Source organism: Triticum urartu, chromosome 5A (assembly GCF_056163025.1).
Source record: "Triticum urartu cultivar PI428250 chromosome 5A, HENAU_Tu73, whole genome shotgun sequence".
Taxonomy (NCBI): domain Eukaryota; kingdom Viridiplantae; phylum Streptophyta; class Magnoliopsida; order Poales; family Poaceae; genus Triticum; species Triticum urartu.
The window spans coordinates 574,504,492-574,531,667 of NC_141877.1; the positions used below are offsets into that span (position 1 = coordinate 574,504,492).

Sequence of the window (27,176 nt, forward strand, 5' to 3'; positions counted from 1 at the left end):
GTTATTGCTGGTCATTTTAAAGGCTATCAAGTTGAGCACGTCAATCGGAGGAAAAATGAAGCGGCGAACACTTTAAGCCGGTTGGGTTCTCAATGTAAACTGGTGCCGCCTAATGTCTTTCTTGATGTTTTGCATAACCCGTTGGTCAAGTTACCTACGGAGGAGGATTTAGCTATTCCTGACCCGGAAGCTCAGTTGGTGGCGGCTCTTCATGTAATCCCGGATTGGACAGTTCCTTATTTGGCTTATATGACCCGGGGCGAGTTACCTGAGGATGAAACCTTAGCTAGGTAGATAACCCGGCGGTCTAAGTCATGACAATTGTTAATGGAGAGTTACATCATCGCAGTGTCACAGGGGCGTTTCAACGTTGTGTCTCTCTAGAAGAGGGTTGTGAGATCTTACGATAAATTCACGAAGGAGATTGTGGTCATCATGCCGGTTCAAAATCCCTTGTGGCTAAAGCTTTCCGTCATGGGTTTTATTGGTTAACAGAAGACCTCGTCAGTAGGTGTGATGGATGTCAGGAATTTGCACGACGAGCCCATGTGCCGGCTCAAGAATTGAGGATGATTCCAATTACTTGGTCGTTTGCAGTTTGGGGGCTTGATACGGTTGGACCTTTCAAAAGATCCAAGGACAAGAAGACCCACCTTTTGGTGGCGGTTGATAAGTTCACTAAGTGGGTAGAGGCAGAGCCGGTCAGTAAGTGTGATGCGGCAACGGCGGTTCAATTCATGAAAAAGGTGATCTTCCGTTTTGGCTTTCCACACAGCATCATAACAGACAATGGCACGAACCTATCTAAAGGTGCTATGGAAGAATTTTGTCAACGTGAGCACATCCGGCTTGACGTGTCGTCAGTGGCTCACCCTCAATCTAATGGTGAGGCGGAGAGAGCCAATCAAGAGATCTTGAAAGGCATCAAGCCCCGGCTTATGGTTCCCCTGTAGAGAACGCTGGGTTGTTGGGTAGAGGAGCTGCCTTTCGTGTTATGGAGCATCAATACCACCCCAAACAGATCTACGGGATATGCACCTTTCTTCATGGTTTATGGAGCAGAGGCAGTTCTCCCTAGTGACATCCGTGATAATAGTTACAGTGGAAAAGCAGAGGTGCCCTAGAGGAGATCTGTTGCGCTGGATATATATATATATATATTGTAGTATTAAAACAAGTGCTAAAACTACTACCGCGCAAGTTTCCTACGGTTTTTGGATCTAAACTATGGATCTAAATAAAGAGAAGGAGGTACAACGATGAGCACTGATGAACACCGATGAACACCGACAAACCCTAATGACGGATCCATGGCGAGGGACAGAAGGCTTATTGATGTTGTTAGACTAGCGGAGTGGCGCCGCAGTTTTCTAGTCTACTCAGGGCGATGCAGCGGCCAGAGTTGAGGTCAAGAACGGAGATTGACGGCGGCGAGTTTTGTACGGGACAACGCGTTGCAAGGAAGAATAAAGGAGAAGGAGAAGAGTGGAAGGTGGCTCTACGGTCCTATTTATAAGGAGACAGAGAAACAGGCAGGTACGAAAGACGAGGAGGCCAAATGATGGTTATCCAGCTACTTGGACGCCTCGATTTTTGAGAAGACACTAAGATAAAGATCCGTTAAAGATGACGTCGTGGCGGGTTTCCGAAATTCCCGAAGATGACATCATGGCGGGTCACAAGGTTTTCACAGCAGATGTGGAAGAATTTTTCTAAGTCTTGAAGATTGACATGAACAAGTTCAAATCAACCTGGGGCCTAATGTTGGGGATATAACTATTAGGTATAACCTGCCCAGGAGGGGCCGGGCCATCCCAATGACGATTCATCACAATGAAGCCCAAGATCATATGGCGGTTCATAGATAGGCTTAGTAGAGGTCCCAGACCCGAAGGCGGCTTAAGGCCCATGGTGGTAAACCGCCATGTATGTAAACTTGTATTGTAAGGCATATGAGAAAAGTCACCGAGCCAGATACGTTAGATAAACCAGCCGGGACTCTGAGGGCCGTAGGGCGTTAACCCGTGTATATAAGGGGACGACCTAGCGGTGGCTTAGGACAAGAAACAACATATCGAGAGCCGGGTCAAGCGTATTCGCTCCCTGCTCATCGAAACCCTAGCAATACGAACTACAAACTGGACTAGACTTTTACCTTCATCGCAAGGGGCCGAACCAGTATAAACTCCCCGTGTCCTTTGTCCTGATTAACCCCTTTAAGCTAACCTCATCGCGACAGCTCCACGACTAAGTCCTCACACTAGGACATCTGCCGTGACAATTCCACGACAGTGTATATCTTTTGAGTAGTTTATTATTTACTTTTGAGCGTCACTTATATTTCTTGGAGTAAATTTACATCATGCACTTGAAATTAAATATATGTGTTGAGAAATAAATATGCATCCTTGAAGGAAATATGCCCTAGAGGCAATAATAAAGTTGTTATTTATATTTCCTTATATCATGATAAATGTTTATTATTCATGCTAGAATTGTATTAACCGGAAACTTAGTACATATGTGTGAATACATAGACAAAACAAATTGTCCCTAGTATGCCTCTACTTGACTAGCTCATTCATCAAAGATGGTTAAGTTTCCTGACCATGGACATGCATTATCATTTGATGAACGGGATCACATCATTAAGAGAATGATGTGATGGACAAGACCCATCCGTTAGCTTAGCATAATGATCGTTAAGTTTTATTGCTATTGCTTTCTTCATGACTTATACATATTCCTCTGACTATGAGATTATGCAACTCCCGAATACCGGAGGAACACCTTGTGTGCTATCAAACGTCACAACGTAACTGGGTGATTATAAAGATGCTCTACAGGTGTCTCCTAAGGTGTTTGTTGGGTTGGCATAGATCAAGATTAGGATTTGTTACTCCGTGTATCGGAGAGGTATCTCTGGGCCCTCTCGGTAATGCACATCACTATAAGCCTTGCAACCAATGTGATTAATGAGTTAGTTACGAGATGATGCATTATGGAACGAGTAAAGGGACTTGCCGGTAACGAGATTGAACTAGGTATGAGGATACCAACGATCGAATCTCGGGCAAGTAACATACCGATGACAAAGGGAATAACGTATGTTGTCATAAGATTCGGCCGATAAAGATCTTCGTAGGATATGTAGGAACCAATATGGGCATCCAGGTTCCGCTATTGGTTATTGACGAGAGAGATGTCTCGATCGGTCATGTGTACATAGTTCTCGAACCCATAGGATCCGCATGCTTAACGTTCGTTGACGATATAGTATTATATGAGTTATATATGTTGGTGACCGAATGTTGTTTGGTGTCCCAGATGAGATCACAGACATGACAAGGAGCTCCGGAATGGTTCGAAGGTAAAGATTGATATATAGGATGATATGGTTCGGCCAAGGGGTGAAGCCCATGAGGCTTTAGGTCGGTGCAAAAGGAGTTTTACTGGGGTCGGGGGGCCAAACGCCGGAGACCCTGGCGTCTGGCCCTGGGCCAGACGCCGAGGCCCATGGCATCTGGGCCATACGCCAAGGATTGTGGCGTTTGGTCCTGGAGTCCGTGTGGGACTCTTGCCTTTCGGGCAAAACCGACTTTGAGGAGGCTTTTGCTCCAAGTTTCGACCCCAGGGCTCAACATATAAATAGAGGGGCAGGGCTAGCACCAAAGACACATCAAGAAACACCAAGCCATGTGCCGGCAACCCCGTCCCCTCTAGTTTATCCTCCGTCATAATTTTCGTAGTGCTTAGGCGAAGCCCCACGGAGATTGTTCTTCACCAACACCGTCACCACGCCGTCGTGCTGCCGGAACTCATCTGCTACTTCGCCCCTCTTGCTGGATCAAGAAGGCGAGGACGTCATCGAGCTGAACGTGTGCTGAATGCGGAGGTGCCGTACGTTCGGTACTTGATCGGGACGGATCATGAAGGTGTACGATTACATCAACCGCATTGATAAACGCTTCTGCTTTCGGTCTACGAGGGTACGTAGACACACTCCCCCCTCTCGTTGCTATGCATCTCCTAGATAGATCTTGCGAGAACGTAGGAAAATTTTGAAATACTGCGTTACCCAACAATCCTCACCTTAATTTATCAATATAAGTGACACTTTGATAGGTCATATCTTCAATTAAGCAGGGAGTTATATAACAACGGCTAGAAGCACAAGTTGCATAATTAAATTAAGCAAATCATATTGTGGTGGCAAGTATATCTTAGTGACGGACGGATGACTGGCTTGGCACATGTTCACACATGTTTGATAAATTCCAATTCAGCCTTGATGGTATTTAGGTTTGTAGATTATCATCATGATTATATTTTCTCAATGAAATTACTATTTAAGAATTATAATTGTGGTTTCCATGCTCAATCTTATGTTGAATACTATTTAAAGAAACAATGAAAAATCAAAGTGTTGGACTGGACTCAACATGAGTGTTTCGAAGCTCTCTGCAAACTGGAGTACAACCTCATTAGAAATTTTGTCGCCACATATTGATGTAAACATGAAAACAACCTCCCCAAGTTTAGGCTTTTGCAAGCCCAATGAGAGCTCATTGTGGAAACGATGATACCTTGGAGCCCAAGAGTGGCTCTACGTGGTGAAGTGGACGTTAGTTCTCAGTAGTGGCTTAGAGAGGGTTGGCGAGGTCGCTCATGTTGTTAAGCTCAGAGGCGTTTGTATATGTAGCATACGACCAAACTCCATCATCATCTTCAGGTTGCACCTCATGTTCATGTGCGAGTTTTTCTTCATCTCACTCTTCAGGCATGGCCACATTAGGGTCCTCCTCTTCTTCTTCTTCACCTTGCGCATCATAATGCAAAATACCTTCCTCAATCGAGAACCGTTTATGCATGGGAGTCAGAAGCAAATGACCAACTCCAAGGATACAAATAAGGATTATATCATTCCTAATGACAACCATACCACCGCTATGGAGAACTGAAAAGAGAAACAAAACAGTTACCATCTAATGGACGTAACGCACCCAAGTCGAGACCGAGTGCATTGTTCAAAATGGTGATAACTCCTCCGCAAGTGATGTCTCCTCGCGTTTGGTTGGCCCAGTGGCTAAGATGGAATAAGAGAATGGCGCCCAAGTTTGGCCTCATGTTGGAGATTGATCGCGGAGCTTTTCCAAGTATAAGCATATTTTTTTCATTCACTTTTGAAACTTCTCCACATGCCTGCAACATGTTAGCAATAACATAGTAGAAATAAAAAATAGGAATTTCAATGCAAATGGCCATAGAAACTAGGCAATGGACACTCATGCTATAATAGTAATGTTGCGGATGGGATTGCAACATATCTGAGCAAACCGAGTATGGTCGTTGTAGAGGCACCCCGGCCCCCGCGCCGCTCCTTCCCCGGGGCGACATGGGCGGCGGCCCCCCGTCCCCCGCAGCCTCCCCCTCTCCCCGACTCTCTCTTCCTCGCCGTCGCCGGTGGCCTCCGGCAGGCAAAGCCTGTGCGGAGCCGGCGGCGACGGGGTGCGCTCTCTGGCTGCTGTCGCTCGAGAGAAGGGGATCTCGCGGGCGATAGGCAGCTGTCCGGCGCTCGGCCTCGGGGCGGCGTCCTGGCGCGCAGCGGAGGTGGTCTTCGGCGCACGGCGAGGCGTTTGGTCGTGGCGGTGGGCGCGCGGCTGCGGGCGCGGTCGCGGTCATTCGCGCTTGGGCGGTCCCGATCTAGGACATCGCGGGCGGCGGCTGGCGCGGACGGGCGGCCGGCGTTCGGCTTGGCGTCGGCTGCGGCCAGAGGTTGGGGCGCCGGGGCGGCGGCCTCGGTCCGGGCTCCGGCCGTGACCTGGGAGTGGACGGCGCGCGTGGTTGGGCCGGCTCTCGGCTCTGGATGTGAGCGTGGGGCGCAGATCCTTGGCCGGGCGCGGCGGTGACTGCGCGCGGCGGGCGCGGTGGCTAGTGGGGCGCGACGGGCGTGGCATCTCCGGAGCTCGAGGTGTGCTGCGGTGCAGGGCCTGCTCGTCTACCATGCTACTTCGCTGGAGCTGCTCCGATCTGGATCTGGCCTTGGTGGTTCTGATCTTGCTGCTGCTCCTTGCGATGCGATGGTTGCTGCGGCGGTGGTGGTCACTATGGTGTTGCGGTGGTGGACGGCGGCTACGGCCAGGGGGTGGTGCGTGCCTGGGCGCGGTGGATCGTGGGATCCCGTGGCTAGGGTGAGGTCAGCCTCAGCAGGGGTGGTGATTGGTGGGCGGCGGTCGGTGGGGGTGGTGCTCTCCGGGAGAAATTCTTGCTCCGGTCTTCATCGGAGCCGGCGACGGCGGCGCCCGCAGGTGTCGTGATCTTTCTTGGAAGCGTCGCCGTGGAGGTGCTCCTCCCCACGGCTTTGGCTCCGGAGGGAAACCTCAGATCCACTGGATCGGGCGATGGAGGCGTCTTCGCGTCTTTCTCCTCCTTGGGGGCATCGTCTCAGAGCCGGCTACGACCGAGAGACTAGTGGATTGCGGCATCTTCACCGTGGATGGTGGCATCTTCGCCGCGTGGTTTGCTGAGGCGGGGCGCTGGTTTCTGGTTGGCAACGATGATGGCGTCGAGAGGAGCTCGGGTCACGGCTTGGACTTCGGTAGTCGGTTCTTCCCGGCGTGTCCGAGGTGCTCTTCCGGTTTGCAGAGGGCACGGTCGGCGCAAGTCCTGCATATCTTCCTTGTGAGGCTCGCCGTCAAAGTCGGAGTTGTCGGTTGCTTGCGCGTGTGGCCATTTGGTGGCATGTGCCGTCGGGGTTGTGTCCCATGTCGGTGGCTAGGATGGCCGGTGGTGCCCATGTCATGTGGGTTGGGTTGTATCGGTTTTAGCCCGGTTTTCCGTCAATTAACCGGGCAATTCTCTTCTTCTTAATCAATGAAAATGGCAAATATTTTGCCTCGTCTCAAAAAAAAAAGTATGGTCGTTGTTGTCTGAAACCGAAATGAGTGCACCACTCGATGAGATACACATCAAAGTTCCGGACCATGATGCGGAAATGGGATCCTGTCTTCTCGCTCTCGTGGGAAGTTCACATAGTGTGTGTCAAGGTGCTAAAAAATTCAAGCATCAGCCAGCGATAAGTAGGAATGTTCTAAAAGAAAATTTTCCACAAGACCGCACTAGCATATAACAAACTAAACTCATTACTTATATCGAATATTTCATTGTTTATGTTCTGATGCACGACTCGGTTCAATCAGGAAAACTCTCCTTATTCAGCATGCTAACTTTCAAACCTGTCTATGTAAAATGCTCCTACGTTAATAACACCTTTATATGAAAAAAAACTGGAACATCCACTGCTCAAATGCGTTCGGCGGAAGGTCCAAATTGCCGTCCCACTGCATTATAAAAAAACAAAATTAGCATTCAATAGTGCCGAAATGGCATCATTCATTTTTTATAGGTCGCATTCCTGCAATATCTTTGAACTTGTAATTTCATATGCCAATAGAACGTCATCTTCTTAAACATTGAATGTTTTCGGGTTTATTTTCAAACTTTGACACATGGTTTTCACAACGTTTTCTTTGTAATTTGGTTTTCATGTGATATATTTTCTCCTCGGTGAAATGCTTTTAAATTACTCCCTTCGATCCATATTACTTATCGCTTATTTAGTACTACTAAATATAATAGCGCTTCACTGTAATTTTAGAAGAATGACAGTTTGGAGCTACTAAATATATGTGTGTAAAATTTTAGAATGAAATACCTTGAGATGAGGTATGTGCAAAAAGAACAAATTCATGGACTTTTGGGATGAATAGTATTCCGGATCTTGTGCCTCCTCGTATGTCTGTATATTTTTTTGAAATGTAAAATATGAATTCTGTTGAATTTTGAATTTTTAAAAAACGGCCTCCATGTAGGCCGAGCTCCAAAAGCAGTTTTTTTTAGGGACTAACAAAACATGCTAAAGAAAATGCAAACCTCCACTGCTGTTGGGCAGAAGGTCCAGATTGCCGCCCCACTCCATTATCAAAACTTAATAATTCGTCGTCGCGTTGATGCAATCGTCGTCATCGGAGATGCCTCACGCCTGCAGCTGCGAAGACCAAAGAACCGAGCCGGAGCCACTGGCCGGATTCGCCATGAGACCGCCGCCGTCTCCCCCTTTGCTCCCCTTACTCCTGCTTCTCCTTCTCCTCCCGTCGCCGCCGGCTGCGGCGGCAGCGGCAGGCCCCGCCTCGTTGGAGGCGCTCCGCGCGGCGGCCGGCCGCAGGGCCGCGTCGCCGGCCACGCAAGAGAGGGCTGCCGCCGGGGTGCTCCGCCGGCTCCTCCCCTCCCACGCGCTCAGCTTCCGGTTCCAGATCGACCCCAAGGTTGGAGCACGTCAACTCCGGATATTTCACCTCACTGTGACACTGCCACTAGCAGTATTGCTCGGACAGAATCAGTGATTGTTTTGCTTTCATTGCTCCAGGGCGGCGTCTGTGGCGACTCGAGCTGCTTCAGGATAAGCAATGTTGATGGCTCGAGCAAGGGCGGTGCAGAGATTCTGTATGCTTCTCTCCCTTATTTTGTGTGCACAGAACCATTGCCTGCTCTGTGGTCTAACTTTAGAGAAAAGTGTAGCTAGTTACTAGTACTAATTAGTTGCTGTGATTGTCTAGCATTGTGTTCAAGTGATCTCCACCTTATATATGCTGATGAGTTTGGAAATAGCAATTATATGCCTGATCAAGCAGTGTTAAAAATTGAAGGCGTTTCCCTCGAAAAGCAAATCATTGTGTTCGACTCCCGGTTCTTCAGTTGAGCATGGAGAGATGAACAGAGTGAAAATTCGCTAGCATGCAAGTTACCAAGAGTACAAATTTCTGATGTTTCCATTGCAAATAAAAATAAAGGCAAATGCACTCACCTCTTCATGATGTGCAGGATCCAGGGTAACACTGCTGTTGAGCTTGCATCTGGACTCCATTGGTACCTCAAATACTGGTGTGGGGTGCACATTTCTTGGGATAAGACTGGTGGTGCACAACTGGCGTCAGTCCCTTCGCCTGGGTCTCTGCCACGAGTGAAGGAAACGGCTGTCAAGGTTGAGCGCCCTGTTCCGTGGAATTACTATCAGAATGTCGTCACTTCCAGCTGTGAGTTTTTTCGTGGTTTAGTTTTTTTTCCAGCTCTCGTTGTCTCTGTTTCGCTCGTAGTTACTAATGTCTTGAACTCCTGGTTCAAGTCCTTCATTGTAAATACACCTCTCATGTTGATTTGCTAATATCTCTCATCACCTATTGCGCTCCAAAAAATGATTCCCTTGGTGCCATATGGATTCCTTGATCATTTAGGAGTACTAGAAAGTAAATGCACCGTTCAGTTTTTACTATCATGGCTGTTTGTTTTGACACGAAAGCAATATAAATCTATCTGCTGATGTAAACACACATGAGGAATTGTTTGGTCTTGTACAATTATGTCCTAATAAGTTTTAGTTCGTTAACTCTTCCCATTTTATAGATGTACATTTTGCCCTGTACACACATTCTTTTAATTTAGAAATATTCCTGAAATCTTGCCGTTCTATTCTTTGCATGGATTCCAATGTTCTTTTCCTGATAAAATTCCTGTAGACTCCTTTGTGTGGTGGGATTGGAGAAGATGGGAGAAAGAAATTGACTGGATGGCACTTCAAGGAATTAACTTGCCTTTAGCGTTTACTGGACAGGAAGCTGTTTGGCAAAAGGTTTTTAAGGTAGAGCGATGAACATCTTTAACTCTGAAATGTTTTGTCAAAAATTGGAGCGTAGTTTTGCAACATGATTCAACTAGTCCTCTGGCTGAGAACTCTTAGAATAATTTTGCTGAAGCAACATATGATTAAAAGTGAGCCAAAGCTGGACCAATTTAAAGCCCATCTTCATTCTGGCTTCCTTACTGGGCCCAGTTCTCACCCGATTTATTCAGTAAATTGATCAGTTTGGGCTGGCTCAGTCCAATAGACAGGACCTGGCTTTTTTTGCATGTGAACAGCAGTTCTACAATACAGAATTACAAATGCAATTTACACTGGGGAAGATTAGAGTTGAATGCTCCTGCAGTAGAATAATAGACTGGATAATCATTTACCTTGACTTAGTGTCTGCACTCTATTTGGGAATGGGCATAGTAGCGTGATGATTGCCCACATTCTTATCTTTCATTTACAATTTTGCATAAACTTTTGTGGAAACAATAGAACAATATATATATATTGTAATTACTCAACACAACTTGTATGGTTGCTGACCAGTTTGAAATCTTCAAACATGACAAACCCAAAAGTTATATTTTGTTAGATGTTCCACTGTTCTTAGTTTTCCCTCCATGTCATAGTGGAATTACTTATGATGTGATTTGTATTTTACTTTTGAACTTTTTTGTTGATTGATCACTTCTTAATTATTGAATTCCATTCCAGAGCTTTAACGTCACCGACAGAGATTTAGATGATTTTTTTGGTGGACCAGCTTTCCTTGCTTGGGCTAGAATGGGGAACTTGCATGCGTAAGTTAAAATTAAATTTATTGAAGACGACTTAATTGGCAAATAGTTGCTAGATAAATATCACAGCATTACAAATAAATAAGGATACATTGCCTCTGTTTTAGCATTTTGGTGATTAGCTCATACCGGAGTTATTTGCCTGGTGTATTTTCTTCGGGCAACCGGCTTGGCGTCATCATTCTGGAATCAATATCGTACTGGTCATTGTTTAGATCTTTAGTTCCTCTTCATGTTATTAAATTAGATAATCCTGAATGAATACTAGAAAAAGATTTTCTTTGTACTGGAATATTTTCCTTTTGTGTAAATATTTCCAGATGACAAACAATTGCTGTATATTTTGCCTTCAAAAGCATTTTGACTATATTGTAGGTTTACACAGTTGCCTCGAACACTATGTTGGTATTCTTGCAGTAACACCTGAAATGCTAAATGTGATTATTTGTACACGGGAATCATTCGACAATATAATCATATGTTTAAAAAAAATTGTAGATGGGGTGGGCCACTTTCACAAAATTGGTTAGATCAACAATTGGCACTGCAGAAGAAAATATTGTCTCGTATGATTGAGCTTGGAATGGTCCCAGGTATGTTCTTTTACAGTCCAGAAATCAAAATTTCTGTTTTTTTCTCTATTAAATTTCTGCTAGTTAAACCTGACATATGCCATCAGAGCCTGGTTTTCCTTCTATCATTAAAGTTTTCTCATTTGTTAATATTATTGCCATCTACTTCTAATTTTAAAGTCATGTGTTCTTGAGTATATTATACTATTGGTAAATTGTTAATATAACTCCCTAAATATTTGATTCAGGTTGTATACTTACAGTGTATTCCATTTTTCAGTTCTGCCATCATTCTCAGGAAATGTACCAGTCGCGTTTAAAAAATTGTTTCCATCTGCCAGCATAACTAGACTCGGTGAATGGTAATATACTGTCATATGCCATTTCTGCTGATATTTTCGGGAATTTTGTGCTCAGTATAAGACTGAAGACTGAAGTTACTAGAATTTCATCTTTATGGCTAACCTTTGTATCGCTCAAAAAATATCTATTGTTACGTTGGAGCCAGAAGCCCAGCTTTGGTGCCCATGCATTCATGATGTCTCTTGCAAAGTATTCGAGTGTTAAGTACTCCCTGTGATCCGAAAAAAGTATCGTGGCTTTAGTTCAAATAGTTCAAATTTGAACTAAAGCCAGGACACTTCTTTTGGATTGGAGGGAGTATTATTGGAACATCCGAGACAGATAAAGAAGTTTCAGACCTTCAGGTTTTTTAACTTGTAATACTTATCAACTTGCCATTTTACTTAGTTACCATATGGGGCTACAAACATAGTTGCCCATGAGATAGTTATTTAAGGGCCAACTTTGCTTAATGGATAGCTTGGGATTATATGGCCAATATCCTTATTGGTGCAATAGAAGGGCAAAATCAGATTCAACTTCTTCACAACTCCCGAAACAAAGAACTTCTTCAAACTAGTTTTCCTTTTGCAGGTTTCTTCGCGCTAGCCTAAAGGTCTAGAAGACTAGAACTATCAAATCAACATGAGCTGGCAGTATTTGTGTCTAACATTTTATGGGTTTCAACTCTAGCCTACCCCAACTTGTTTGGGACTGAAAGGCTCTGTTGTTGTTAGGAATAAAAATAAAATATCAGTTGACTACAATTTCAGTAAACAAACTTATTTGACATGGATTGCCGGAATGAAGATTTTTCTACTTCAACCCTTGGATGCTGATATTTACATATTCTTTGCTTCAGGAACACAGTTGATGGTAATCCTAGGTGGTGCTGCACTTATATTCTTGATCCTTCAGATGCATTGTTTATTGATGTGGGACAGGCTTTTATCAAGCAACAAATGAAAGGTCTGCATTTCTATTGGTGGATAGAAACTGGACTTGATTTGGTCCAATTTCATGCAACTGTCCCCCCCCCCCCCCCCCCCCCCCGAACCCCCCGAATAGCTTCATAAACTTGCTGAATAACTAATCAAACCGATTTTTTTATGTATGTTTTCATAACCTATACTTGGTTCTAATTTGTCTTTCATCTTTTTTGGATACATGCAGAATATGGTGACATCACCAGCATCTATAATTGGTAACTCATACTAATCTGGTCCTCAACAATATTGCATCAGTGTGTTGCATTAATGCTCTGTGTTATTACTTGTTGGATTACACAGTTTGAATACAATATACTACTCCCTCCATTTACTTTTCAGGGCATAACATTTAGAGATTAAAACTTGCAGCATTTTACCATCAGTTAGTCCAAGAACATAATCATTACTGGTGCATTATGTCTGAAATTTGTTAACATGTCCACTTGTTTGGCATTCTGTTTATTTATGGCATCGATGTTCATTGCTCGCTGCACTGCTTTGGCTTTGTAGTTTATAGAGCAACTGAGCAAGTCCATTTTGCATGCTTTACAGTCAAAGTTATTTCTTTCAGTGACACATTCAATGAGAATACACCACCGACAAATGAACCGGCATATATTTCATCACTTGGTTCTGCTATCTATCAAGCAATGTCAAGAGGTAACAAGGATGCAGTGTGGTTAATGCAGGTATGCTGCTTTACTCTTCTTTGACACCCAAAAGTATAAAAGATTATGTATTTTGTATAACAACAACAAGTCCATAATATAGTATTTCCTCAGATCCGAATTAATTGACGCAGCCTCTATACAGTGTCCTCTACACATTGTACAGAGGCTGCGTCAATTAATTTGGATCGGAGGGAGTACTAGTATTTTGTGTCAATTGGGTGTTACTGACGCCTTTTGGGGCCAGTCCTATTCAAATTTTAAATAAAGCCACGACACTTATTTTGGGACGGAGGGAGTAGTATTTTGTGTCAATTGGGTGTTACTGACGCCTTTTGGGCCAGTCGTACAGACGCTCCACACCGCAAGATTGGGAAGCAACCAATTAGCCTCATCTTCCTTTCTCTTTCCATACTTACCTTAGCATATATTTTTGTTATTACTTTCCCTTATTACTTAGCTAAGTTTGTTATCCACACCATAGGGTGGAGATAAGTATAGGAATTACTCATACTCATACGGTCTCCTGACCTTGTTTGTAAAAAAATAAGAAAAGATAACGTGAAATTCTGCCCTGTGATTGATCAGTGAAAAGCCACTTACTCCAAGCCACGGTTTATATTTTACAACAGACATGATTTTCATGAGCACGGTTGGAAATTTAAAGAGTAATATAATCTCTAAAGCTCCTTTCCTTCGTTCAGGGTTGGCTATTTTACTCGGACGCAGCTTTCTGGAAGGAGTCTCAGATGAAAGTGAGTTCTTATTTTTGCTTCTTTCTTTTTGTATCTTGAGCACCAACAGAAATGAGGTTACTTGTAAAGTAAAGGTTAATGCAACCTTAGTTTTAACTTGTAGCAGAAAAGTCATACATTTAAGTTCAAATAAAAGCAAAGTACAAGAATCATGTAAATAGTAATAGAGTAAAATACACCAGCGGTCCTAAAAGTATTCGAAGTGTGCCATCTAGGTCCAAAAGTTTGAAAACGAACACCCAGGTCTTAAAAGTCGTTGAGTCGTGCACTGCGGCTCCTAAACATATCTGACTAGGCAACATGGTCCTTTGACTGATGCCACGTACACTGAATTGCCACATGGGGCAAACTGACCGAGCTATGAATATATCAAAACAGAGTTACAGTATTCAGGGTCTTTGATATATTCATAGCTCGGTCGTTTTCCCCATGTAGCAATTCAGTGTACGTGGCAATTTTGATATATTCATAGCTCGGTCAGTTTGCCCCATGTGGCAATTCAGTGTACGTGGCATCAGTCAATGGGCCATGTGGCCTGGTCAGATGTGTTTAGGAGCCTCAGTGCACGACTCAACGACTTTTAGGACCTAGATGGCACACTTGGAATACTTTTAGGACCGCTGGTGTATTTTACTCATAATAATAGGGACATATATATCACATGGGAAAATACACCAGCATGTGAGCTTCTATAAGACTATAAGTAAAGCTGCTGCGTATCATTTAGATGCGGGTAAATCTTGCTTCTTTTGCCTTGCAGGCACTACTTCATTCTGTCCCAATTGGTAAGATGATGGTCCTTGATTTATTTGCTGATGTCAAGCCCATATGGCAAACGTCCTCCCAGTTCTATGGTGTACCATACATCTGGTATGTCCTCTCTCTCCAGTTCTCAAACTTTTTATGTTCTTACATACACTATTAGTATTAAAAATACTAGTTATCCATTGTGCCAACGAAGTTAAGTAGTTAACTAATGATCATTTCTTAAATTAGGTGCATGCTACACAATTTTGGTGGTAATATTGAAATGTATGGAGTACTAGATTCAATTTCATCTGGCCCTATTGATGCACGTAGAAGCTACAATTCAACAATGGTTCATTTTACTTTCATTCCTTATGTAAATTTACTAACAGCAAGGGTCTCCTTTGCCTTTCCCTACAGAAGCAGTTAAAAAGATCTAATGGGGTACTTGCATTTAATCCTTCCTCTTATTTAGGTTGGTGTTGGCATGTGCATGGAGGGAATAGAGCATAATCCAGTTGTTTATGAGCTTATGTCTGAAATGGCATTCCGTAGTCAAAAGGTCGAAGTTGAGGTACACATTACAAATGCGTCTGGTCTCTGGTGTGTAACGGATTATGGTTTACTCCTATGCCATCAAACTAGAAGAAGTTTTTAACTTCATAGAGGGTTAATGTGAGCCTGTGCTTTAATTCATAAGGTTTCTAACTCAAAAGATTAAATTTTAACTAATCTGGTCTAAAGGTTGCTTCTGATATGGCTTTCTTTATGTTGTCCTGCATTTTCAGTAAGACCTTTGGATTAACTGATATTTTCTTATCGACAAGATCAATGTTGACAATTGGTGTTATAAAAGAAGTTTAAAGAGTATCAACTTATAATTTTAATTGATAGTTATTCTTTGGTAGAAATCGTTTATTTGGTCGTGTTAACTTCAGGCTGAATGAGGTACAAATTTTTGTACAGATCAGTGTGGCAGTGTCTATGTTTTTTTTATTTTACAATCTTGCTATGGCTTTGCTCGGGTTGCTGCTTTGATTCTGTCTATATTTTCCATTTGCTGAAGTTCTTGACCACCGCATTTGTTTTGATAGGTTGATTACCATCTAATCTATGTCTTTATCTTCCAGGATTGGTTAAAATCATACTCCTATAGGCGATATGGCCAATCAAATGTCGAAATACAGAAAGCTTGGGCAATTCTGTACCATACGATATACAATTGCACAGATGGAATTGCGGTTTGATTTCATACAGATGCAACTTTATTGCAGTCGTGCAATGCTTGCTGACATATTCATGTATCCTTTTCATATGTTCATTGCAGGATCATAATAAAGACTACATAGTTGAATTTCCAGACATCAGTCCAAGTTCTTTCAGTTCCCAGTATTCCAAACGAAAAATTATCTCACATGTGAGGAAACATCCGAGGTTCTTAGGCGAGGTCTCTGCAAGCCTACCACAACCGCATCTATGGTATTCTACGGAGGAGGCCGTCAAATCCCTTGAACTATTTCTTAAAGCAGGAAATGGTCTTTCAGAAAGTCTCACATATAGGTATGTCTCGTCGTAAGCATTGGTTCTTCAAGCATTTGGATGTCATGCATCCTCTTTCTTGTGGCATGCATCCTTTAAACTTCTTGTGTCAGCTTATAAAATTTTGAGCCATTGTCGGTTCTATTCCCGAAAAATGAACTGGTGGTTTCTAAAATACCGACTCTTTTGAGAATTAGATGTTGTGGTGTTTCACCCGTTCATTCTGATTTATGTAAATCACACCAACTATATGCATGAAAGAAACATAGGTTTTTCTTTAGCTGGAAATAGGGGTACAATTTAGTTAGTTCCTAGGAGGGTCACTGGCAAGTGGACAAAGAAGGTTTTCCTGCCTATTTGATCTCCTACATGTTTTTCACAGCTGCTTACGTCCACACGTTAGTTAATTTCAATCATGTCAAATGATCAGGGCACAAGTGAAGTCAGTAGTTCTGGTTAAAAAAAAGTAAGTGGTCAGCTCACATATGCCAAGTTTGGAATAGAAGGGAAAATGGCTGAAAAGTGGGACTCGCTTGTAGGTGGCATGCTTGCTGCCCTAGTTATGCAGTGGCGGAGCCAGAAAGATGGGATCAGGGGGAGCCAAGTGATGTTAAAACAGGTTGGGGAGGGCCAAACCTTGAGCAGCAACCAACCACCAATTATACACTGTTCATAAGCAAACTAGCAGCAAATACCTGATGTTAGAGAGGGCAGGGGGTGGGGGCCCTGCTGGTCCCTCCTGTCTCCGCCACTGTAGGTATGTATGTGGAGTACTCCTGACGAAGAGGCAAAAAAAGGGGGGCAGATAGGCAGGGTGCTATCATTGTACAGCTTAGTCAAAGTGAAGCTTCGACAAAAATAGGGTGACCACACACAAAAGTATGAATATACTCTTAAATACCCCCAAAAAATGTTACACTTCTGGTTATGATTCTCTACTGCTTATTAATGGTAACGCTCATCGCAGGTACGACCTCGTTGATTTGACAAGGCAGTCACTGTCAAAATTAGCAAATAAAGTGTACCTTGATGCTATGGATTCTTACCAAAAGAGGGATTCAAGTGGTTTAAACTTCCACAGAAAGAAATTCCTCGAACTCATCATGGATATCGAGACGCTACTAGCTTCTGATGACAATTTCCTGCTGGGCCCTTGGTTGGAAACTGCAAAAAGCCTTGCTATGACCGAAGACGAAAGGAAGCAGGTGGGTCTCTTTCGCACACTTCATGTAGCAGCTGGATCCTGGATCAATCTTTTTCTCTTATCGTGCACTGAATCAAACTATTTTATCAGTACGAGTGGAATGCTAGAACACAGGTGACAATGTGGTACGACGACACAAAGACCGAGCAGAGCAAACTCCATGACTACGGTAATACTGAGTAGATCATAGTACTATACTTTGGAAGTCCACCCCTGCATTGCTAACTATACAGACCTTTTTGTTTTTCAAAATATCCTCGTCGCCAGCCAATAAATTCTGGAGTGGGCTTCTGAAGAGCTACTACCATCCAAGGGCATCTAAATACTTCACCCGGTTATCGAGAAGCCTCCAAGAGAACCGGAGTTTTCAACTGGAGGAATGGAGGCGAGATTGGATCTCGTACTCTAACGAATGGCAGTCCGGGAAGGAGCTGTACCCTGTGAAAGCCACGGGTGATGCCTTGGCGATCTCCAGATCTCTCTTTGCAAAGTACTTCAGGTAGATGTGGGCTCCGGCCACAAAACTACGAGGAATGTTTGTTACAAGTAAAGCAAAATAATGTACGCATGAGACGTTGTGGAGTGAACGGCGTACATCTGCTCTTGATTCCGCAACTAGTCTCATCTCATGTAAAAGGTTCAGCCGTCAATACTTTTCCCAGTGGGTACATCGAATAACGAAATTGAAACCTTTGATGTGATGTTTCAAGCTCAGCCAAATCTGTCCGCCTTATCATTTACAAGTGCACTGAAGTAGAGTTCGATCCAGGCTCAGGATGAACGCCGGCGGCATGCTTAACACATGAAAGTCGATTGGTTAGTGGTGTTTCCATAGGCGCATGAGTGAGTAACGCATAAGAACTTGCCCTTAGGATGGAACAACAATTGGAAACGGTTGCTCCATACCCCATGGACCGAGGAGCATAAGAAGAAATCAGCCCAGGCAAGGATCACATTAATTAGCTAGTTGGTGAAGCAATAACTTACTTAGACAATGATTAGTAGCTGGTCCAAGAGGATGATCAACCACATTGGAATTGACGGAACTAGATCCTCTTAACATAGAGGAGAAATGTTAGAGAAGCTACAATATCCTAACTTGCCTTCTTTCAATCCATATGATTAAGGCTAAAATGACTTAAATTAATTTGCATATTACTGATCTACTGTGGACATTCATAGTAATTACATACAAACAAATTGATGGTGAAATAATACTAATTTTAGATAAATATATCTACAGTAAACAACCTGCTAATAGTCCATAACTTTCCTTCTTCATATTACACTAAGCTAGCATTGTAGCACTGTGACTTTCCTTCTAAGTTAGAGGATCCGGTTCCGGAATTGACACACGACCCACTCCTATGGGACATGGGACTCGAGTACCCATATTTCAGTTTCTGCAACTTGATTCGGGAACGGAATGTTTTCTTATCTTATACCTATAGAGTAAACAAAATTCTTACATAAAGAGTAAAATTCATCTATGACCATTGAACTTGTTTTGTGGGCGCAAAATCATCACTGAACTCAAGAATTGCCATGTTCGAGTAAATAAAGTAGTTCTAGCTAAACCTGATCATCCTTCTGGTCGGGCTTGACAAAGCCCAAAGTGAAAATCCCAAGCCCAAGCCTGGCCCGAAGCATGTGAACAGTGCACTTCTCATTTAAAATAATTATATTCAAGGTATTCAAATACATAATAATACCTATTTTTAATTTAAACAATTATTTAAACCTCATTTAGGCTTTATTTGGGCTTTCAGGCCAGGCTTCACGCTGAAAAGCTGAGCCCGAGCCCAACCCAGATGTCGAGCTTTCGAGCTTGAGCACCGAGACGAGAAGCCGATGCACATATCTAGTTCCAGTCATGCAAATAAGCTCACTAGAGACGTTTTTCGATGTATTTTGCCTAATGTTACCGCCAGTCATGCAAACAAGATCACTAGAGATCTTTCCGGATGTATTTTGCCTACATGTTACCGTACAACTCGACGTATTAGGACCATGTGCATGAGTCTCGGGTTTTTTTCGCAATTATTCGGGGTCGTTGGGTCATAACTACGGGCAGGTCGCATTTTCTAGGATCCCTTTGTCAAAATACCGCACATTCTCACTTGAATTTTGCACTTTACTCCATGTGCCTGTTGGGGAATGTGTTAAGATACTCTAGCGCAAAACAAAAAAATCTACCACGCGAACATGTTGTGGAGATAGATTATGGGAATGACTTTTACCACTAGACGCGCAGTCATGACAACGGAATAAGAGTTGGTGAATTGTGTTCCCGTCTCCTCCTCGGGGATCCCTCGAACAGCTCCTTAAGGTTCTCTTGAACGGTTTGTCAGAGCATGCAGGTGCAACGCTTCCAAGGTACATATGTGTGCAAGGAGGACTGTCGGGCGACAAACATGGGAATGGCGACGCCTACGGGTCGACGACGATGAAGACAAGGGGCGCTATCAAGCTACGGACATGTGCTAGTTGGTTTGGGCGCAAGGTCGACCGCCCTAGGCATTCTGAGCTCCTCTTTGCCACTTGAACTGACGGTTGCACCGATGAGGAGGAAACTATCAATGCCGGACAGCATGAGGCGGAACCGCTGCGACACATGTCGGATCTGGCTATGATCTATGACAACATCAATGTGGAGCCTCTGGCCGCGGAACTTATCACCCAGTAGTGGTTGGGCTTCAAGTGAGACTTCATGTCCTTGCTATCCGCGACGGTGCGGCATGGTCAGTTCCGACATTGACATGTGTCATGGCATGGCTAGTCGGCATGGCGACACCATGGCACACCACCCTAGCCAATCTAGGCAGCCTAGTAATTTTGAGGTGGTGGTGTGAATCTCTCGTGCTAGATCTAGGTTTGGGTGACTGCTGGCAGCGCCATCGGTAGTGTTCGTTGTTAGTCGGTTAACTATGAGGTGGAATGGGAGAGGACATATTAGCACCTCGTCATGGGCGGCCTCTCGATGACCATGGCAATGGCTTCGGGTGGGAAGGCATCTCACCTATCCGCTAGTGCCACTCTGGCATGGCATGGAGCACTGCTGGCCGAGACAGCTAGTGGAAGTTCCGTTTCCATGATGGCAATTGAACTATTGAAGCATTGCTTCTTGTCCGGGGTGAAAACTCTTGTTTCGCCCTTCATTTGTTAGACTTGGCAGCAAAAAACTTGTGTCATTATCTTATTGAAGGCGTTATCTATTTGCTGATGTGCAGATCTTCATTGGTTGGTCTCGGTAATTAGGATGGAAATTATTGTCCTTGTCGTGTACGGTTGGACGTGGCAACGACGGCGTGAGGGTGGGTATTCCTTGTTGAAGGCGTTGTTGCCGAAGAAATCAATTTAGTTGTACTAGGTGCTAATTGCCTATCTTATAAATTTTTTTCTCGAATGCGCACAAACATGCACATCATATATTAAAGATAGAAAGAGGATAAAGAGCCCCTCTACAACAGTATGGGTAACCTGCCATTGTTGTCTCGCTTTTGTACTCTTGTTTGTTGATGTCTTTAGCCTCGTTGCTTTGCATCAAATTTAATAAATATAGTTTTGTGTATCACAATTATATAGAGATTGGGGTTCTAACCTACTTTTTGAAAGAAAAAAAAACTTTACCATTGGCGGCATGACCTTTTTTTTCTATTTTATTTCGTTCGTCGGTTCATGTTGGCTATGTTCATTTTAATCATGCAAATGCCAAATATACACTCATTATGCATTTTGCATTGTATGCGTTTAATGCTATTTTATGAATTAATAAAAACATCCTTTATAAATATGAAAATACTAACGCCCACACATGTGGGGCGTTTGTATCTCGCCCACACGCATGGATCAACGTCTGTTTGTGTTTGCACGAATTTTGGCATATTTTGCCAGATTTTTTATGTCACGTAGGACTGGGCTGTTGTGTGGGCATTCATTCAATCGCCCACACGACCATTTCACCACGTGGAGGGGCTGGTGTGTGGCCGTTTAGCAGTTCGCCCACACGCCAGTTTTCACGCACGCAGAGGGGCTGGTGTGTTGGTGTTTACAAGTTCGCCCACACGCCCGTCTCCTCTCCCATACCCAAAGATGTCAGTTGCCATGTGTTTTTATAGTGTACATGGTAACTGCCCTAGCGTGTTTGTAAGCAAATGGCAACTCTCTTTTTTACCCGAGTTGCCATGTGTTTTGCAGGGTACATGGCAACTGCCCTAGCGTGCTTGTAAGCAGTTGGGAACTCTCTCTTTACCCGAACATGTTTTTTTGCCATACCTTTTTTGTAGTAGGTGCCAACTCCTAAAGTTTTCAAATCATGATAACTGTAGTAGACCAGGCCATACATGGCAACAACTGCAGTTGTCTAAAAATGGCATCTGGCACTTGACTTGAGATGGCAACTGCAGTTGAACAACCATGTCAACTGCAGTTAAACAAATATGGAAGAGGGTTCGGACCATGGCAACTGCGGGAACACGTGATGACTGTCACGCGGAGCGTGCGGGACCGTGAGTACGGACGTGTAGGTGTATGGGCATTATTTGCTTTGCCCACATGCAGATATGTGGACTGCTTCTTTAGATACCGCACGAAACGTGTGGCCAGACCCCTTAACACCCACATATGTGGGCGTTATCGGGACCCTATAAATAAGTGTATGGGAAAAGTTTCTCTATCTCTAGGATGTCCTCAGGCGATGATGTATACCAGTTGCAAACAAAATTTTGAAGTATTCACAAGCCGCCCTGATATTCTTTTTGTCACAACCCGATCAAAGAGGACTGCTAATTGCCCAGGAAGATGTTTATATTAATGGAAGTGGTTAGTTTGTTTATTGTGCCACATGATCATTTTCAACGCTGGTTACGCGTGGCGTGTCGTCGATGTCGAGCAACTGGCAGTGGCTCCAAATTCCTAGTACATCTTGATCTGCAGAACGCATTAATTTGTTTGCTACTTGACTTATAGTAGTATTATGTTTAGGATGTAGTCATCAAACTATGCCCCCCTAATAATCTGAAGCCGGTGTAGATTGAGTGTCCAATTACTCCTCCTACAAGAACACGGTCCAACAATTGATCATCAGTGAGAAATTGATGAAAAAAGATTAGGTCAAACAAATGGCAAAGATGACAGCATACATAGGTTTCCAACTTGATTCGTGATCAAACTAATGATCAGGGAAGCATATAGTTTGCTGAGTGCGATCGGGAAATGATCCACGTATGTAATCAAATTCGTGATTAAACGCAGCACAGGATGCATTCGATTCAAATCATCTAGATTTTTCTGCGGCGATATAATCATCCATCCAAATACCTCATCGTCAGAAAAGTCATCCCTTTTATGTGAAATCCTTATTCTCGGAAGTTTGCCAGAAAGCACCTCCACGGCTTGACAGTGATACAACAATGGAGTAATCTCACTTGAACTAGTAATGCTGATCACAGTGACATGACATCATGCTAGCTGGCACATACTTCCTCCGTTCCAAATTACTTGTCGCAGAAATGGATGTATCTAAAACTAAAAAATGTCTAGATACATTCATTTCTACGACAAGTAATTCCGAACGGAGGGAGTACATGTAAAAATGATATATACACCTGCGTTGTAATTTCACTCGATGGAAACTTACTGATTAACTAGTCATATCAAGCATCGTGTCCATGCTGTCAACGAAGGTCACAGTAAAATTCAGAGTGTTCAATTACTTCTCTACTTGCCCTTTTGAACTGGAGCAGTGAGAGCGTCGCTATTCTCAATCTATTCCCGGGGGTGTGATGAGGAAGCCATTTAGCCAAGCCCGACACTAAAATTCCTTACATGGCAAGTAAGAACTCATGAGCTAGTGCTGAGTATTCCTTGTAGATGATGTAAGCGCCAAGAGTTCATTCAATTGAGACACCGTCACATCAAGGGAAAATGAAATTCCCCAAACATCCCACGCATGCACATCAAGAATCGGTCCTAAACTAGACCAAAACACACGTATCTCTCCATAGATCAAAGATTGTCAACCCTTCTCGATTTCTTCCACAGCGTGGCAAAATCTTGTGTATCACACACCTCGAGCGCCTGTCAAATTAACTACCCAGTACATGATCCTTGTGTGCAAGGCACCTCTTGCACACATATATATAGCCCATCCATTTCTGCACCACATATACTGATATACCAACGAGCTAAGTAGCTCGAGCAAAAAAAAAGATGGCCCGGTGGTCGTCGTGCATGGCGCTGCTCGTCCTCGCCGTCGCCGCGCAGCTCGTCGCGGCCGACCTGTCGCCGGGATACTACGGCAGCAGCTGCCCCAGCCTGGAGAGCATCGTGCGCGGCGTGGTGACGCAGAAGATGGACGACACCATCCGCACCATCGGCTCCACCATCCGCCTCTTCTTCCACGACTGCTTCGTCGAGGTACGTCCGCCGCCTGTACTGATGCTTATGAGTCTTATGAGTTATGATCATCGAGTGATTGATCGACGTGTGTGCATGCGTGCAGGGTTGCGACGCGTCGGTGCTGATCCGGTCGACGCCGGGGAGCCCGACGGAGATGGACGCCGACGACAACAAGTCGCTGGCGTTCGAGGGCTACGAGACGGTGAGGATCGCCAAGGAGGCCGTGGAGGCCGCGTGCCCCGACCTGGTGTCCTGCGCCGACATACTCACCATCGCCACACGGGACGCCATCGCCCTGGTACGCACATGCATATACTGCACGCACACCCTGCATACTGTATTTTCCACTGAATGACATGTTTGATTTGTGTACAGAGCGGCGGGCCCTTCTACCCAGTGGAGCTGGGCAGGCTGGACGGCCTGAGCTCCACGGCCAGCAGCGTGGCCGGCAAGCTGCCGCAGCCCACCAGCACCCTCAACCAGATGGTCGCCATGTTCAGAGCGCACGGGCTCAACATGTCCGACATCGTCGCCCTCTCAGGTGAACCACGCACGCCGCCCAACTGCACCTACTCTTCAGAGCTCCGCGTGGATGTACTAACATAACAGTTCATGGTGGGCGTGCAGCGGCGCACACCGTGGGGCTGGCGCACTGCGGCAAGTTCAGGGAGCGGGTGTACGGCAGCCCGGCGGACGCGACGCTGAACCCCAAGTACGCGGCGTTCCTGAGGACCAAGTGCCCCGCCGACGGCTCGTCGGACCCGATGGTGCTCATGGACCAGGCCACGCCGGCGCTCTTCGACAACCAGTACTACCGGAACCTGCAGGACGGCGGGGGGCTGCTCGCCTCCGACCAGCTCCTCTACAACGACAACCGCACGCGGCCCCTCGTCAACGCGCGGGCCAACAGCACGGCCGCCTTCAGCCGGGGCTTCGTGGCCGCCATGGTCAAGCTCGGCCGCGTCGGGGTCAAGTCCGGCAGCGACGGCAACATACGCAAGCAGTGCGACGTCTTCAACTGATGGCGAGAGGGATCGATCGATCGATGCGTTGGTGTACACCGGGGTTACCACGCTGGCTGAATCAGTGTACGTGCATGCGTCAAAGGTGCATGTGTACACGAAATGTGTGTGTCCGTGACACAGAGTTTCGTTGGGTTTCACAGTTCCGTGTGGCTTGTACATGGTTGTATATGTGTTGTTTGATTCGTTGATTTCGAACGTGCGGGTTATATATGCAAATAAAATGAATAAAGCATTCTCCATAAGTACTAGTAGCATCACGTGGATGAAAACCGCATTGAAGTCGGCCGATGGTCCAAAGTAAACGTTTTGGTAAGTTCAGAGATTGTTTCCGACTGTTTAAAGATTGTGAGGCTAAAAGCAAAACTTGTTGCAGAGTTCAAAATCTAAAATTAGGCTTTTTGTCAATGAACAAATCAAGCACTCACCAAAAGTAATGTGCCAGGTGTGCCATAGCACGCCCAGATTTAAAAAAACATCTTTTCATCATGTAAAAATTAACTGATTTTTAAGGCCCGTGGAAGCTAATTGAAATATACTTCAATTGTTTTAAAGTGTGCACACCCTTCATTTTATTTCCAAGTCCGCCGCTTATTGGCTACTTCCTCCGTTCCTAAATACTTGTCTTTTTAGACATTTCAAATGACTACTACATACGGATGTATGTAGACATATTTTAGAGTGTAGATTCACTTATTTTGCTCCGTATGTAGTCACTCATTGAAATGCCTAGAAAGACAAGTATTTAGGAACGGAGGGAGTAGTATTTATTCACAAAAAAAAACTTATTGGCTAGTACTATGTCGTTTTGCTGTCTTATGAACGGAATTTACCTGTACCTAGTTACCAAGGTCACAGGGATTTTTGGAGTTGAACTAGTAGTTTTCTTTCAAAAAGAACTGGTTTTGATTTGCTAAATTTTGTTTTTGTGACGAAGGATATTATACTAATATCGACATAAACTATATGCTCTTGACTCACAACATTCCTCTCAGTAAACCTTGGGCAGCCCACGTGTTCTTGGTCGATGATTAGTTTTCCAAATGAAGCGTCAGGGCTTCGAATCCGTGTCAATTGTTGGGCAAACACTTCTCGACACAAAACACGGCATCTCGTCACCGATATGTACAGCCCGACCTTGACAGGGGGTGAAAATCTCAAGCGAAATCAGCCACCTCCAGCAAGTTGGTCGACCAAAATGTTCGGAAAAGACAAGCATATACGCTGAGGCTGAGCACATTATTATAGTTTCGACGGTAACTTCCTCCCAGCTTACCTCCACAGGTTCACCTCTCCGTTTCGTGATCGTAACAAACCAAAGAATCTCCAAGCTTAGTCCATTACACACACAGGCGCGCGCGCCTTTTCCAAGCCCAGGAACCAGCCCTGGCGAGCTTGGCGCTCCGATGATGACCTGGCGAGTGAGTCTCCGGAGACCCGAAGCCGCCCGTGCTAGGGACCCAACAACCGCCCCGGAAATGGACGTGCCAACCGAACCGATCCAAGTCGCCTCATTTCATTACACATTATCTGTCGCCGGATAACTTCCCGGCGCGGGCCACCTCGCCTGAAACAAACGATCCAAGTCCATAATGTCTCCCTCAGCTGAATCAACTTGGGCTTGGTTTAATTGTCTGAAACTCCGACCGCACAGAACTGTCGCCTGTTTCCCTCTTCAGAAAACAGAACCGTTGCTTTTTTATTTGAAGGCAAAAAAGAACTCCTCTTTTTAGAACTGCTGCTTGTTTATTTTGTCAGGACTTGGGGAGCCATCAGCAGCCATGCTTGACGAGGGCCGTGTTTCAAACCATGGGCCGGGCAATCTATCGTGCTACAGCGGCGGGCGCTAGCTGCTGCAGTGAGCCGTTGGGGCCGCGGCCCCGCGGAAGAGCGGACACTAAATGGACTTTCACGTCAGGCCAGCCATAGTGAGGTAACTCAGGTAGTAACTTAACGCATCCCAAAACAATTTTACTTATGTGGCAAGTATATAATAAGGAAAGAGGTGCTTAGAGTAACATAATATGTTACTGTAACATAGCGCTTCCTGAGGTAAAATAAGTCTATAAGGCAATAAATGAAACAAACCATGACACTACTACTAAGATACTTTGCACTACGAGAATAGTAACTTAGACTAGTATCATGCATATGACATGACACTAGTCTAAGTTACTCCCCACTGTGACCAGCCTCACACTCGCACAACTCGTCAGAACTCAAAAGGCGCGTTTCATAAAAAAGACGAGGACAAATTAGGATCAAAAGGCGCGCCATTTCCCACTTAAAAAAGGCATGTCGGCTCATGTCAGTGTCCTTTCCACCGGCCTACGCTCTGGATCAAACACTCCACTGCAGTTTCTCAAAAAAAAAAGTCCGCTGCATGCTCCGAGAGAAAATAAAAACTCCGCTCCATGCATGCCGTCAACATCGACGGATAAATGGACTGGACTACAC

The 27,176-nt window shown here is 44.6% G+C and overlaps 2 protein-coding genes across 4 annotated transcripts; both read left to right on the forward strand.

Moving 5' to 3' along the window:
* The first annotated feature begins 7,943 nt into the window (after positions 1–7,943).
* Positions 7,944–18,012, forward strand: CYL1 (alpha-N-acetylglucosaminidase family / NAGLU family). Of its 3 annotated transcripts, none has more exons than XM_048675924.2 (19): positions 7,951–8,324; positions 8,426–8,502; positions 8,881–9,092; positions 9,573–9,694; positions 10,400–10,485; positions 10,981–11,075; positions 11,335–11,416; positions 12,259–12,365; positions 12,570–12,600; positions 12,957–13,074; positions 13,758–13,808; positions 14,569–14,678; positions 14,805–14,931; positions 15,031–15,129; positions 15,686–15,796; positions 15,883–16,115; positions 17,062–17,299; positions 17,389–17,467; positions 17,566–18,012. In XM_048675924.2, the coding sequence occupies exons 1-19, from the start codon at positions 8,010–8,012 to the stop codon at positions 17,799–17,801; spliced, it is 2,529 nt and encodes an 842-aa protein (XP_048531881.2). In that variant the 5' UTR covers positions 7,951–8,009; the 3' UTR covers positions 17,802–18,012. The 3 variants fall into 3 exon arrangements, with proteins under 3 accessions (XP_087377928.1, XP_048531881.2, XP_048531882.2); XM_048675925.2 differs by having other exon boundaries at positions 7,952–8,324; positions 14,805–14,907; XM_087521802.1 differs by lacking the exons at positions 17,062–17,299; positions 17,389–17,467; positions 17,566–18,012 and adding exons at positions 16,525–16,560; positions 16,634–16,967 and having other exon boundaries at positions 7,944–8,324.
* Positions 18,013–23,374: 5,362 nt separating this feature from the next.
* LOC125506003 (peroxidase 50-like) lies at positions 23,375–24,964 on the forward strand. The gene is made up of 4 exons (XM_048670888.2): positions 23,375–23,715; positions 23,801–23,995; positions 24,073–24,238; positions 24,325–24,964. Exons 1-4 carry the CDS (start codon positions 23,509–23,511, stop codon positions 24,717–24,719), a joined length of 963 nt encoding a protein of 320 aa, XP_048526845.2. The 5' UTR covers positions 23,375–23,508; the 3' UTR covers positions 24,720–24,964.
* The last annotated feature ends 2,212 nt before the right edge of the window (positions 24,965–27,176 follow it).